Source organism: Calonectris borealis, chromosome 2 (assembly GCF_964195595.1).
Source record: "Calonectris borealis chromosome 2, bCalBor7.hap1.2, whole genome shotgun sequence".
Taxonomy (NCBI): Eukaryota; Metazoa; Chordata; class Aves; order Procellariiformes; family Procellariidae; genus Calonectris; species Calonectris borealis.
Window position 1 is genome coordinate 165,928,630 of NC_134313.1, and position 14,433 is coordinate 165,943,062.

Consider the following 14,433-nt stretch of genomic DNA (forward strand, 5'->3'; position numbering starts at 1 on the left):
GAGGATGCTAAGCAAGACACAGTCCTGCCACATGTTTCAGGCAGGATTTGGACATCTATTTCAGTGTAATGATTGTGCTTCTCATGCCTAGTATTGTTATATAGTTGGAAACAAATATCCTTGTCCTGCTGCACAGTGTTTTTTAATTTTTCAATGATGTTTGTGTATGATTATTCTGGTTTCTTTCATACAAGTTTCCATTGCTGTGAGATGGAGCTCTGGACCGCAAACCTCCTCAGCTCCATGGGGTTATGCAGAAATGCTCAGGAGCATTTCAGGTATAAAACCTGAAATGAGATTTCTGTTGGGAAAAGTTGTTGGGTTTTTTTGTTTTGTTTTGTTTTGTTTTTTTTTCTGGAAAGCAGTTCAAATGACCAGCTGAGAGTAATGTCCCACTGGCACATCAGGGGTGCATTTGTAGTTCCTGTATCAGCAGATCAGAGTGTTTTCTGCTCCATCTCTGGCCTCACAAAATGCTGGTGCTTTGTAGATAGAAATAGAGAAGCTAAGTGACTCACCCAAGGTCATTTAAAGAGTCTGTGGCAGTGCTTGGACTGGGCATAGGAGGCAGGGCCCAAAACACTGGCCCTCTTTCCCGGCCAGTTTAGCTGTCTGAGCTTGAACCGCTGCTAGACAGACACAGAGCAGGCCTGAAACAGGCTGTGTCCACCCGGTTAAGGGGATGCCCCTCCTTCCTCTGGGCCCACCGTCGGGTGGTTCAGTCAGTCCTTGGGGTCACCATCAACAGAGGTCAACCCTGGGTGACTGCTCTCTATCTGAAAGGCCTCCCACATCAAAGGAATGACGGAGCTGTTAGACACCTATGATTAGCCCTCTCGCCCTTTCCTGGCCAAACCTGCTGTCTCTTAGAGGCAAGCTTGTCTCCATCCCCTCCCCGGCTTCTCTCACTGGCCTCTGACTCACGCTTCTTCCATCTTTGATCTTTGCAATGCTTTCACCATGTCCCATCCCTCTTCATCTTTCCCTCCTGCTCTTGCGAAGTGCAGTGACTTTGCTGAGTCATTTAACCTGACCTGGTCCTCAGGCACAGAGGCCAAGGATGAGTGGGAGGGCTGCTTCCAACCCATGGATCCTCTGAAGAGGAAGGGGAGTTTTGACCCACGCTAATGCACTGACTGAGCTGTGCCGGTGAGCAGGATGAAGGGCTCTGGGCTCCAACTTGTGTCTGATGTGTGGATCAAGCCTGGAGGAGAGGAATCTGCCCTTGACCACTGCCTGTGCCCATCCAGATTTGCCTGTATTACATTGGGGCAGCTCTTTTGTCTGTGTAACAAAACATGCCACAGTAAACAGGCATTTCTCGTTACACACGCTTATGCACATAGGCACCCAAAGGAATTGATGGTTTTGCTGCTTTCCTCCTCATTTCACCTGAGGATGGCATGTCCTCCTCCTAGTCCCATAACGATACCTCGCGTGGTAGGGATGTGAAGAAAGAGAGGGAATGAGTCTGGGAGCCAGAACAGAAATGGTGTGGGTGAATAGAGAGAAGGAAGAAGTTTGTTTCCTCTCCGGGAACCTTGAGGGGTACCACAGCGATATTAGTGAGGCCGAAGTGTGTGATATCTTCTCTGCGCTTGGAAGACCTTTGCCTCGGAGAGGAAACCTCAATACCACAACTCAAGAGACCAAGGACCTGCGAAGCTGTTGTGGTGTCTGTCCTTCCTCTGGATGGTCTGGCCTCTTGACAGCCCCTGGGTATGCTTGAACCTCAGCAAACCCAGGAGGGTGTCTCAGATCCCATAGCTGGGGTCAATCTTTCACCTTTCCATGCTTTGCAGGAAATGGCTTTTTTCCTTCTCTCCATGAGTTTCTTTCCAAGGTTTCCAGAGGAGGAAGCGTTCAAATTCTCCTCTTGGGAACCTCCAGACCAGACATGAGCTGAAAGGCCCAAGGGGTGCTGTAGCATGGGAAGACACTTAATTAATGAGATAGTTAATTGAATGTAGAGGAAAGAGAGAGGCCACAGCCACCTTTTCAGGATCTCCAGCTCCTACTGGGGCACTTTCAGCTCTGGATGCCTCAGCTGGGCATGCTCCTTGGCATCTGTAAAACCAGTAAAGTGGTATGAGCGGCTCACTGAGTGGACACTGGACACCCCTAATATTTATCTCTGACGGAGATCTCAGGCTTTCTTTGGCAACCTAAAATGCTCTCTTTAGGCCAGCGTATCCCAGCTACAAACACATGGTGCTGCTTTTTGCTGCTGCTACCATAACCCACCTTGGTGGTCTGCAGCACCTGGCACTTCAGTTTCATGTATGGATTGTCAGGAGTCTGCGGTTTTGGCCACTTGGATCTCATGCTGGGTTTTGTTTTTCAAGCATGCCTGAAGTGATGCTTGGTAGTTTATTGCCTTGCCCTGTTTACAAAACAACTATTCAAGGCAGCTGTGTCTGCCAGAGGAGAACAAACCCAATGTCACGGGGGAATGCCACACTGCAATATAAATGTTATTGCATAAATCAGTTGTCTTGGATTTCTGCTTTGTGAGACCCTGCATTACGTTTACGTGGCATCGGAAAATTTCCCATGATGTGAGTGTCAGGTGGCTGCAAGCGGCCAAGTGGTTCTCTGCATTGTCAAGACAAGGGTAGCAAAAATCCCATTGAGCTGGGATGTGCTTGGTCAGTACTACAGAGTTAAATGCTGTTTCACCAGCTTTGAACCAGCCTGTCATGCAATGTCAGAGAGGTGCAAGGTGCATATTACAGAAAGCCCAGGATGTGTTTCACATGTTTTCATGCTCTCACCCTCCCCAGCCCACATGCTCCAGATCTGTAATTAATGGTTGGTTTGAGGGACAGAATCTCCAAGGTATTTAGGTATGTGGAAGTCATATACTGCTGAGACATTCATAATCATGTAGAATGCCAAATCTATGTTTTCAAAGTCTCAGTAGATGCCTGTTGCCTCTCTAGATGTCTAAGTGCTTTCCTGGATATAGCCTAAGATGTGAAATCTGAAGTTTTTGGAACCAGAAGGTCTGGTTATTACTAGTTGGCATTGTGGTAGCCTAGTAGGGTAAGAAAGGTAAAGGTCCCCTCGGATACTAGCTGGGCAATGAGGGGAGCATGGTTGATACCTTATTGCTACCTTATTGATGTGATGCTGCCTGTCACCAAACTTACCTGTGTACGTCCTAAGCTTCATGACACTGATCTTCAAAATTCCCGTGTGGATGGGAGGGGACTGCTTGCCAGAGAAGGAAGAGAGATATCTTTGTGTATTCCTGTTTCCACAAAGGAAATTTGTTGCAGAATAGATTTGAAATCACTTGAAAGTTCCTGACAGTACTCCAATTACAAGTTACACAACTTTCTTTCCTCTGCTTTTACTGTTATGTTGTTGGTTTTGTTGTTGTTTTTGCATCCTAACATTAGGCTGTATTTGCTGGGAAGAAGATGTTTGTAAACCACCTGAGAATTACAGTACAAAAGTCTTTGGACTCAATCTAAGAAATCTACACGGCTCTAGCCTCTTCTGTCAGCGTAAAGTGTGGCATGGCAGATTTCTGGGTCTCTCTGCTCAGCTATCCTCCCCAGACCTGGCTACACTGCAGTGGTCTGCCTATGTCTGTGATTAGTGTCCTGTGGACGGGAAGACCCTGGGTGCATAATTGCTTGAGTTGACTCTTACAACATTACCACTGCTGTTTCTCCACAGGCCTGAAAGATGACAAGGATCTGAAGTTCCTCCTGAAGGGCAGCCAGCTGCTAAAAGTGAAGTCAGGCTCTTGGAGAAAGGAGCGGTTTTATAAGCTCCAGGAGGACTGCAAAACCATATGGCAGGAATCGAAGAAGATGCTGAGGTCTCCAGAGTCACAGATCTGTAAGTAAAGTTTGCTTCATCACAGGTGTGGGACACTGTGGGCAGAGATGCTTGGGGTGAACCAGCACCATCATGCTTGCGGTGTGAAGGCAGGGCTTGGAGCAATGAGATCAGATCCCTCACACCTCCTGTAACACACAGAGTGATGCTGTCAGCTTTGGAGACAGCTGGGAGGAATCTGCAGAGTCAGGAATGGCCACATTTCCCAAGCTCATGAGCTACCACTTAAAATTGTTGTGGGGTGGGCTGCGCTGGGCTCAGCAGCCCTGCCTGTCTCATTTCCTCCCCAAAGCAAGAGTTCAGGTTACTCAGGTGCCCGAGCCCTAATGCTCGGTGTGAGACATGGCTTGAGCATCTGCGGTGTGGTATGGTGCGCTTGGGCTGTTGGTCTGAGCTCTGCCAGGACACCTCTTTTCTGCCTGCATCCCCTGGGAAAGCTGGCATTTAAGCCTCACAAGGGAACCACAGAGATGTGGAGATCCCAGGGCTAGCAGGAGGTCTCTCTGGGAAGGAAAGCCTGTTCTCATCCGTATCTTGGAAACTCAGAATCTGCCCCATTGCAAAAAGTCCAGATACGACATTCAGCGTTGTATGGACACAGAGAAAATCATTCTGTGCCAGCATCACCCAGCTTGGGACTGTAATTGGGACCAGGAGCCCAACTGTGCAGTCAAAATGGGATCAGGCAGAGTGTATATCTGTTTATCTCTATTTATATCTGTTTTTTCTTATTTGGTATTTTTCTGACATATTTCTCTGTCACTAATCATCACAGTCTTGTAAAGCCAGGAGGTAAATGAATAATGTGGAATATATTTTATGGCATGTTGAAATGTAGAACACACTGTGTTATTTACACAATTTTTTTGGTAACAATCACAATTAACTAAATGAAGGGTAGGTCTTCCAAATTATCCCCCTCCCACAAGCAGTGATAAGATCTTCAGTAGGAGGAGTAAGGTAGCAGGGCAAAATGGTTTATAATCCGGACAGCCACGCTCTTCCCACATGACCTTGGGCACCTTATTTAATTTCTTTATGCATCCTTCCCCACGCATTTTCTTTCTCCTCCTCTACCTAGCTATAAAAGACTTTGCATTAGAGGCTGTCCCTTACTGGGTGTTTGCATGCCCAGCATGGCAGGGTCCTGAGCTCAGCTGGGCTGTTTAGGTACCAATGCAATAACCCATGACAACAACAACAAATGCAGAAGCCTTAGTGAACATTTGCTCCCTAGGAATGCCTGCTCTGTTGAGCTCTGTCCCATATAAAAGCAAAGTCCCAGGTAATGTCTTGCTATAAAACAAACAAGGGCATGAGTTGAGAAGGCTCACTTTCAGAGCTTGCTTTCCTGTGCTCTGAGCCAGCAATTTCCACATTATGGGGGCTGAGAGCAACTCCAGTAACAGTCCTGACCCCACCTGGTCCTCTGAAGTAAATGGGAGGGGGGTCCTTGTGCTGTGGCTCTAGGGACCTTGAGGTCTGCTTGGAGAAGCACTGGTTGAACGCATTGGCTCCATTGCTGGGGCAGTGGCACGGAGAGCTGGCGCAACTGTAACATTTTTACGTACTAAGCTGCAATAAGAGTCCTGCAGCGAGATCAGATCCTTTGAGCTGGGTGTTGGGCACAGGGTGGGAGTGTGTCTGTGTGGGTGTGGATTTACAGCACTGAAGATACACTTTGCTAACTGGGCACAACCAACATTGCCACACTGCTGGAGACAGAGGCAATGCCACTGCAAGAAGGAGAACTTACTGTGCTCTGGGAGTGTCCTCAGTGCAAAGTGAAGATGGAGTAATATTGCCCACAGACTCACGCCCGCACACATGCTCCATAACGCCTCCATGCACGCACACCTTTCCCCAGAGAAAGATTCCTTTTTTTTATCATTGGGAGAGCAGGAAGGGAGTCAAAGCAGTCGAGGCAGAGCTTGTCCTTGCTGCTCTGAAAAAGCAAGCTCTGGCAGGGCTCTGGCCGGGCTGGCTTTGCACCTGTACGCCCGGCTGGCTGTGGGAGCGTGCCTGGTGCCAGGTTGACCTACCAAGCGTGCCGGGGCAGGCTGTGTCCCACATGCTCCTGGGAGGATGTGAAGCTGTGCCTGCAGTTGTGGCGCAAGCTTGTGGGAGGGTTGAAGGGCCGCCTCGGGGCTGCTTTCAGCAGGTGCTCCACAGCACCTGGAAGTCAACAAGAGAGATGAGTACTGACTGGACTGATGCCTGCCCAGTCCCAAGCCATAACTCCAAGGACATCCATTTTCTCATGCCTTTCTCCTCTGTTGGTTCTCTGAGACCTTCCGTTCCCAAATTTTCAGAGTCATCACTGGGTTTGAGTTTCTTTCTCAAGCTTTTAATTTCAGCAGGCTGCTTTGGGTTTAGGTATCGAGAGGATTACCCTGGTTAGTGTTATGTCCTCTGGTGGACTCTATCACTACGGCTGCCTTCTCATTTGGTCTGGTGTGAGAAGGCAGTCAAATCAGAGGAAGAGTGCAGGGTCATGATTTGATACTCAAAATCAGGGACTTCAAGGCGAGTCTCTCCAGAGGGTCACCCTTCCTTGTTAACAGACGGTAACTTTGCCCTCCAGTACAAAGCCTTTCTAAAACTGCAGATAAGCTGCCTTTTTTAGGAAGGAAAAAGAATGACCAGAATGGAAACTGGGAGGTTTTAGCAGCAGGTCTAATCTTATCTGCAGCATTGCTGACAGCAAGCAGATGGAGGCACCTCAGAGGAGCAAAGTCTGGGTAGGGTAAGGGTTATGTTTTTGTTTGGACAGTTTCCTGTTATTCCTGTTACTGTTCGTATAATCATGCAGAAAAGCTATTTGTAAACCATTGTGTGATGGTTTCTAGTAGATAAAACTGGGGACTGCCAAGGTAGACAGAAGAATCTCAGATACCTGAAGTTAAAAAAACCCAACATATCAGAGTTGTCACAGGCACAGATGTTGCCTGGATCGGATACATGGGGTACAACCAGTACCTTCCTCTGTTGTCTTTATTTTAAACAACTGGAAATCTAGATTGGATGCGGTTTTGATAGCTGTATTACCCACAAGGCTTTTTAGGGGATAGGCTGCCATGCCAATATGGTTTCTACTCAGGTAGAACATAATCCATTTTTTCCTTATTATCCATAATCCATTATTTTTCAGTATGTTCCATTTAGGCCCAAGGGAACAGCTTTTTTCCAAAAGCCCTTGAAGCATCTTAAGTGGGCAGTTTTCCAACAAACATGTTATGCCCTGTGCTTACTCTCTGGTCGGCTCCTACAGAAACATAGGAGTGCTGGGCACGAAGGGCTGCACAAAAGCATCTTTAAAAATCCATTTTTCACCATAGCCTGCTACATCCTGTGTCTGCACTGCATACCAGACCCATAAACACACTGCTGTTCTCTGTTATCTTAAATGTTGTGTAGAGCCACGGTCAGGGTGGAAGGTTCTTTGGCCCATGAGGCTTTTACACATGGGACACCTTTCTCCCTGGGGCCAAGACAACAGGGTTCAAGTGGCAGGATAAACAGTTTTGGAGCAAAGAAAAGATTTGTGCAAGGGGGCTGGTAAACAGCCAGTTCGTTCAGAGCCAGTTCACTCCTGAGCATCGCTATGGTGGGAGGGAGGGGAGCCAAAGGAGGCAGAGGGGCTTGTGTTCAAAGAGCAGCAGCCTGTCAGTAACACTGTCTTGTTTAGCTGTGGTCAAATATCAGGTCTCACCTATGTGAAAAAAAGAGCAAAAAGGCATGTGCTGCTTTCAGTGAAATCGCTTTTTGAAAGTCTTTTCTTAAACCAGCTGAAATCCCCAGCGTGAGCTCGCTTAAGCCAGACTCAATCCCTTTAAAAACTCTCTGAACTTGGGCATTTGTAGGGATAGTTGAAACCTTTCCAGTGAAACATCCTTTTGAGCGTTTCGTGGAGAAAAAGAATGTTCAAAGCCAGAAGGAAAAGACCGAATGAGTCGTTTAGATTTAGGGGTGCTACCGTGGAGCCCCGGAGAAGCTGGTGCTTTGCTACCTCCTGCGCTCTCTCTCTGCTGGAGGCTCAGGGAGATGACGTTTCCCATGACAGCCATGAGCGAGTTTCACACACTGCACCAAGGATGACTCACTGGGGGTGCGTCGTTGAGTCAAGAGCAGTGTAGTCAAGAAAGAAGTTCAGGAGTTTTGGCTGAAATATTTCCATTTCTGGCCAAAAACTTTATTGAAAAACTACTGCTGTTGGGTTTTTTTCTGTATTTTGCTTAAAAGAATCAGTTTTGGGAGCAATTTACAGAGGTGAGCTAAATTCAGTTGCACAACTCAATATTGCAAGTGATGATTGTATTATTATTTAAAATAATGAAATTCATATTTTGATCTATGATTAATTATCCTCACTATTAAAAATGCACAGAATTTGTTCCAGTTCATCTGACTTCCAGCCCAATTATAGGATGTTTTTGCATGGTTTAAACATAGTACAAAAGCTTTATGTTTATAGCCTACTACCAGTGTTCATCAGAAAACTTTTTTCTTCATTTTTGAGCTTCTGTGAAATTTAGGAATGCCCTTAAAATACCATGCGATGAACATACCATACCATTTTTGTGGAAGAATGAACGATTGTCTCCATTGAATCAATGCCCTGAACTTGCTTGCAGAAGAACAGAAAGGATGTGATATTCCTCTGTGTTTGCTTAAGTCAAGAAGTGAAAACTTTAAATTGTTCCTGATAAGTGCCTAAAGTCAACAGAAACTCTCAGCAACCTGTATACACACAGCAGGCAGCTGACTGCACCGACACCTTCCTTCTGGAGCTGGTTAGGCAGTTTCTTTAGGAATCATTGCTTCATGGTCAGGCATGTATTTGTCCCTGGAAAAACATTTGCTGATGTGAGTGTGTTATGCAAGGCGGCCGTCAGCTGTGAAAACAAAACCATCTGTCTGTGGGTCTCATTAGTTGTTATCAAAATCACTCAACCCATAAACCAAGTAATTTCAAATGCAGAGCTGCCTGTTTTTTCGATTTAATTTTGAATGAGGCCACCGCATGCGTTGCTGGGACAGTTTTCATCACAGGCAGTGTGCTGACAAATATTGACCTTATTCTCCATAGCATATGTTAAATGCAAAGACAGAAGTGCTGAGAGCCTTAGATCCAAATTTAGCGGCACTGTAATGGCAGGAGAAGTAGGAACTAGTTACAGAAATAGTTTGCAGGGCCCTGGTTGTGATGTGTGGAAGGAATGTAAATAGAGATCACTCTATTTACATCAACGCCCCAAGCTGTGATGGGTAGACAGAAAGATTGGGTAAAGATCTTATATTAAAAGGTATTTCCAAACAACCTGTAAAATTACATGTGCATTATACCACTGGTTGTCAGCTGGTGACACCCACCAGCAGTGAAGGCAGACTGCTGTGCAGCAGATCTCAAGTTAAAACAACGTGCCGAGCAAGTCAGTGGAGGGGGAGAGGAGAAGAGAACAGATGAGGAATCAGCAGCTGGGACCTGCAGTAATTCACACACAAGGAGATGAGAGAGCAACGCGGTCAGGGCTAAGAAGGCACAGCACAGTGGGGCTCATGCTAAACCCACCCTTGAATCATTATGTTAAAGCATGCCTTAGCGATGAGGGTGATGTTGGTGTTCCCGGTCCGGGGAGCTGACAGTGCTCCAGCTCCTGCTGATAACAAAGGTTATCCCAACTGCGTTTGGCCATTAGCATCAGTCACCTATGGTGAAACTGAAATCAACTAAACTGCTTTTTCTGGGGTAAAACCAAAGAGAGAAGCAGCACGCAGTGCCAGTTTGCCCCATGTGCTCCGTGTGTTGTGAAGTCCATGTAGTCTCGCTGCAGCCGTCCTGGCTGGCAGGGCAGTCCTGGGGTCAGGTAGCAGCTTTCATCTGTTCTTGACAAGATGCTAAGCCAGCCTGGCTGAGCTGCAGCTGGTGAAGGTCTGATCTCTCTGCAGACATGCAGTATTGTGTGCAAATATGGTGCAAGCTATTAACAGCTGAGTACATTTCTCATCTGCATTTCCTGACAGTAAACAGAAGTGACTTACTGAGACAATTACAGTGGGAAGGAGTAATTCAACGTGACTGAATGCCACATTGCAGAGATCACTTGCTAATGACGGGGAGGTAGGATAAGGAAAGGGAAAGATCTGAGGAGTATTCCCCCAGAGTGAAAAACCTGCCCCCCTCTCCTCATGAGTAACTCAAGGCCGGCTGTTTTGGCAGTGCCTCCAAGTCTCTATACATTGACCCTCCTCTCCCTCTTTATCAGCAAAGACACAAGGAAGGAGAAGCACCTTTTGGTCCTTGTCCTTCACAGACTCAGTGGTTTGCAGGAGATGTGGGTTCAGTTCCTTGTTCTCTCTGTTTTCTGTAAGACTCTTGAAAAAATATCTCCTCTCAAAGGGCTGCCTGTCAAACAGGAGGAAGGCAAAGGGTGATTGCTGTCTGCCTCCATTCCTCCTTTCTCTGTATTCTTTAGGATTACCAACGTGTTTTACTGTCCTGCTTCCAGCATAGTCTGGACATTTCACCTTGGGAATGACTGGAGAAGAGATGGAGAGGCCAATGGCCACGGCTCATGTCTCACTCTCAGACAAATGCTCTAATCATTAGGACACCTTGTCAGGCTTGTCCTTCTGGCTCCTCAACACATGTATTTTTGGCTGCCCACTATGCTTGTAGTGCATACATGTGACTCGGATGCACTCCTGAAGCCCTCCGGGGTTACAGCTTTTAGGGTGATTGTGTCCTTCTCCCTACTGCTTCCTGCAGGAATGGTTCTCACACGAATGGCCATCTCCTCTCCACATGCACGTGGGGCTGAAATCCTTGCACTGGGGTGTGTCTCAGGGCACCTCGTGGAGGATGGTCAGGCCAGCCCAGGTCCTGCTGGATGGAGGTAGGGAGCCTTTTGTGCGGGGGCCACTTGAAGGAAGAAACTAACTTCTAGGACATGGGGGAGCTTGTGGGTCAGACAGAGGCACAGGTGAGGCTCTGCACCCGCTCAGCAAGGTTTTGTGGGTCACTGTTTTGGACTTGGGTACTTGCAGACTCTCTAAGTCCGGTTACAGGCACATCAGTGTGAATCACAGCTTTTGTTTTCCTTTGAGAGGTGTTCCTCATCCTTCTGCATGAGGAGATGAGCTTGCAAGTGTAACAGCAAGCTCCTTGAAAGCCATGAAGAGAGAAATCCAAATCAAGAGACACCCAAAAGATACATGTTGGTTGCTTGAAAACGTCATGGCTGTCAAAACTGGCCTCCTGCATCCTGTGGGCCTGACTCATACCTGCCTGCTAATGCCAGAGGTGAAACAGAAGGGCACTGGTCTGAGAATTAGCAAGGGAGGAGCACAAGGGCAGTATCCAGTGATGAAAATTGAAAGGAGGATTAAAAAGAAAGTTCTCAACACCTCCCTGAGACTCCCTGACTCCCTCAGACAGGAGTAATTTCACCAGCTCCAGGGAATGCTGCATGTGCATGTCAGTGGGGAGCCTTGGCACTGGCCAAGTGGCATCCACAGCAGCCAGGAAGGCTGACCAGGATGTTACCTGTTTGACTCGATGTCTGGAGGCCAGGAAGGACACAAGCTTCCTTGTGTTGTGCTTCATGCTTTGGGCTTTACACAAACCACCTCTTCAGCAGACGTAAACACTCAGGAGAAGTAGATGCAAACTTTCCAGATTCTCTTCTGCTTGTGGTTGCCTCCCTAATGTGGTGTGATGGGGAAGGAACAGGCAGGTTGCAGGGATACGTGATTGATGGGTATTTGCTGTAAGTGTTCTTCTGCTGTGAAATGTCACTGTCCCCCAGTTATTTCTGATTTCTTCCTGAAGATAGCTCAGCTGAGCACACAGTTAGTTTGGGACTGCTAATACAGTATGCTCACTGTCTGGGAACAGCTGATAATATACTCATGCTGGGTTAAGATTTTCCAGAAAAGAGGTAACATTTGCAGATGGCTTGGGCCAACTCCTTTGGCTTCAGCTTTTTTATTGATAGATGAAAGCAGTACACATGACCAAGCTATGGAAAGCTTTAAAAAGTGTCCTCCCTTACCCTGCTTTTTTAACAGTTCCTGCGTTGATAGTTTCTCTCCTTGTCTCTTACGTGACTACAGTAGACACCAATCCTGTTCTTCAGCTTTCCTTGTACCTTTTCTGCATCGAGGAGCTCTGTGCCCTCTATCATCCTCTTCTCAGCATACCCCAAAGAGATCAAGGCAGCTCTTCCAGACACAGGTTTTCAATCTTTTTTTCCTCCCACACAGCTCTCTTTTCCAGTGGGTTTGCTTTGCCAGGTAATGGTTTCCAAAGAATCCATTCTAAATTTCCAATATTTAACATCAGATTTTCTAGTCTTGGAAACACGAGGTTGCTGCCAACCCAAAGTTTAGGGATTGATTGCACAAGCAGACTAACTAGCCATTCTGAAGGGACAGTAACTCTTATGAGCCAAGCAGTGGTGAGCAGTTGGCAGGTGATGAGGAACAACAGGATGATCCTTCCACTGGCACTGCTATAACCAGAAAAGACCGGGAGTGGAGAAGAATCACCTACTTATGGACCATCTGCATGGCACAAGTCTGCATCTGAGATGCTCAGCCTGGACTTCCTTTCTGGTCAAGGGTCCACTGTAGCCATGGGTTGAGTGTATGATTTATCTTACCCTAAAGTTTTTGTCTAAATAGGACAGAACATTTGTGTTCCAAAAGTTTCTTTTTTTCACATTGGCTATAAAAGGAGCCTAACTAAACTTTAGACTTTTTGATTGAACTGAATCCGTCCAAACATGATAGCATCCTTTACATTAAGGGTGTAGTTCTACCTAAGGCACAATCACTATCATTTGCCCAATGTCCTAGTTAACAGGCAAAATCATCAGCAAAGCTCTCCATTAGCAGCCCAGATACAAGGGAATTGCAGGCCTTTTCTTTCAAGGATGGTTTTAGTACTCAAAACCATAAACTTTCACTCTACGGTAAATTGGCCAGATAACATAATTCCACAGCAGCCCATCCCAACCCAACCTTTTCCTCCCCTCTCCGTCTGACTGATCAACTGTTGGCCTTTACAAAGTGATAATAAAAGACCACACAAAGATAATTGCTCATAATTGTCAGGGAGGAGCTTTGCCAGCTCCAGTAAGGTCCTCATGGTATGTTTTCGTATAGGGACCAACCAGCAAAGTGCTGTGGAAGATGTTTGACCACCCCAACATGTGGTGAGAATTTAAAGCAAAGGTCAAGTTGTTGGTTTTGGAAAGTCACTGAGTTTTGAAGACTGAAGTTTTGGGTGTTTTTTCCCTGCCCCACCCCCCCCAGCAGCAGAGCATTATCATGACTGCCCTGGGAAAAAAGGAAAGTTTTCAGACTCTAATGAGCATATGATAAATTTTGGATGATCCCAGGGCAGCCATGCTAAAAACGTGCAGGGTGGATACTGAGTTGTGTTTTTCTGCAGCGTTGACTTTGAATGAACTGGCACTTCAATGGTGGAATTGCACCAATTTAAATGAAGGAGCAGATAAAATGGATGTTTAAAGGCAAGTCTCTCCTATTTAGCTAAACAGTGGGGATATTTTACAGTCGCCTACTGCTTTTCAACAAAGTTCCTTCAAGATAAGCACAAATAAAATCGGTGTCACACATCTGTGACACAGGAAATAATTTTTACCTGTAATTTACAGTTTGAGGTAAGGAGAAGTTAAGCCATTTTTTTTTCCAATTCCTGTGATTATATCCTTTTTTTGGCATGCTTGATATAGAAGATGGCTGAATATATCTCAGGTGTGTTGCCTTTTCTATGTGTGCCCTGAGACGGTATTGGTAGATGTTTGCAAAATGTTAACTGGTCTGTCTCCCACCCAACAAAATGCAATGAGACTTTCTTGTTTATGGACTCCAACACTGTTTGCAAACATTTTTGCCATCTATTGTGTGTATTTAACCTTTCTTCAGTGTTACATTTCTCAGCAGTCAAGTGTGATTAAGCAGTTTCTGCCCTTTCCTCTCAGTCCTTTGTAGATATATTAAGTGGCCCACCAACTCCATGAAAGACAAAAAGAGGCTGTGCATGCTGCTGGGAGCTTGCCTGATTTCGGCACAGTTTGAGGGCATCTGCATGCTCTCAGGGGCAGCGTAGAGATGTTTCCGTTACTTATGTTTGTTTAATAATGTAATCTCTTGAATGCACCGCTCTTTCTGGATTGCCTTGCGTGTACGTTTTGGAAACTTGGTGCGAATTCAGGGCTCATTTCCGCTAGCTGAAGGGCAGAGATGGAAATGGGGAAGGATGGTCTTGAAAGCAGTGTTTTGCTTTCTTAGAGCAAAGAGGATCAAGTTTACCCTTGACAGCGGTGAGGATGGAGTATGGGTGACACCAGACTGCTCCCATATATTATGCATGTATATGCATCTAGTGCACATTCTGCTTCTTTGTTAAATAAAGAACATAGGGAAAGCGTTTTTGTTTTGTTTTGTTTTTTAATTTCTTGCTCTTTCTGCTCATTTTGATTTGAGCTTTCTTTAGTACCAAAGTTTGGGGAAGGGGGGAAAGGGAAGGGAATCCTCCAGATTCCCTGCAGG

General features: G+C 46.2%; 1 protein-coding gene across 9 annotated transcripts in view; it reads left to right on the top strand.

Annotated features, from left to right (window-relative positions):
* Positions 1-14,433, top strand: part of PLCD1 (phospholipase C delta 1) — a 67,276-nt gene that overhangs the window by 21,892 nt on the left and 30,951 nt on the right. For 8 of the 9 annotated variants that reach the window (XM_075144272.1, XM_075144274.1, XM_075144267.1 and 5 more), the window contains one exon: positions 3,688-3,852. In XM_075144272.1, coding sequence (XP_075000373.1) covers positions 3,825-3,852 — 28 coding nt within the window. In that variant the 5' untranslated portion in view covers positions 3,688-3,824. Of the gene's footprint in view, positions 1-1,052; positions 1,720-3,687; positions 3,853-14,433 lie in introns of those variants that run through there. The other variant, XM_075144271.1, reaches the window with a different exon arrangement.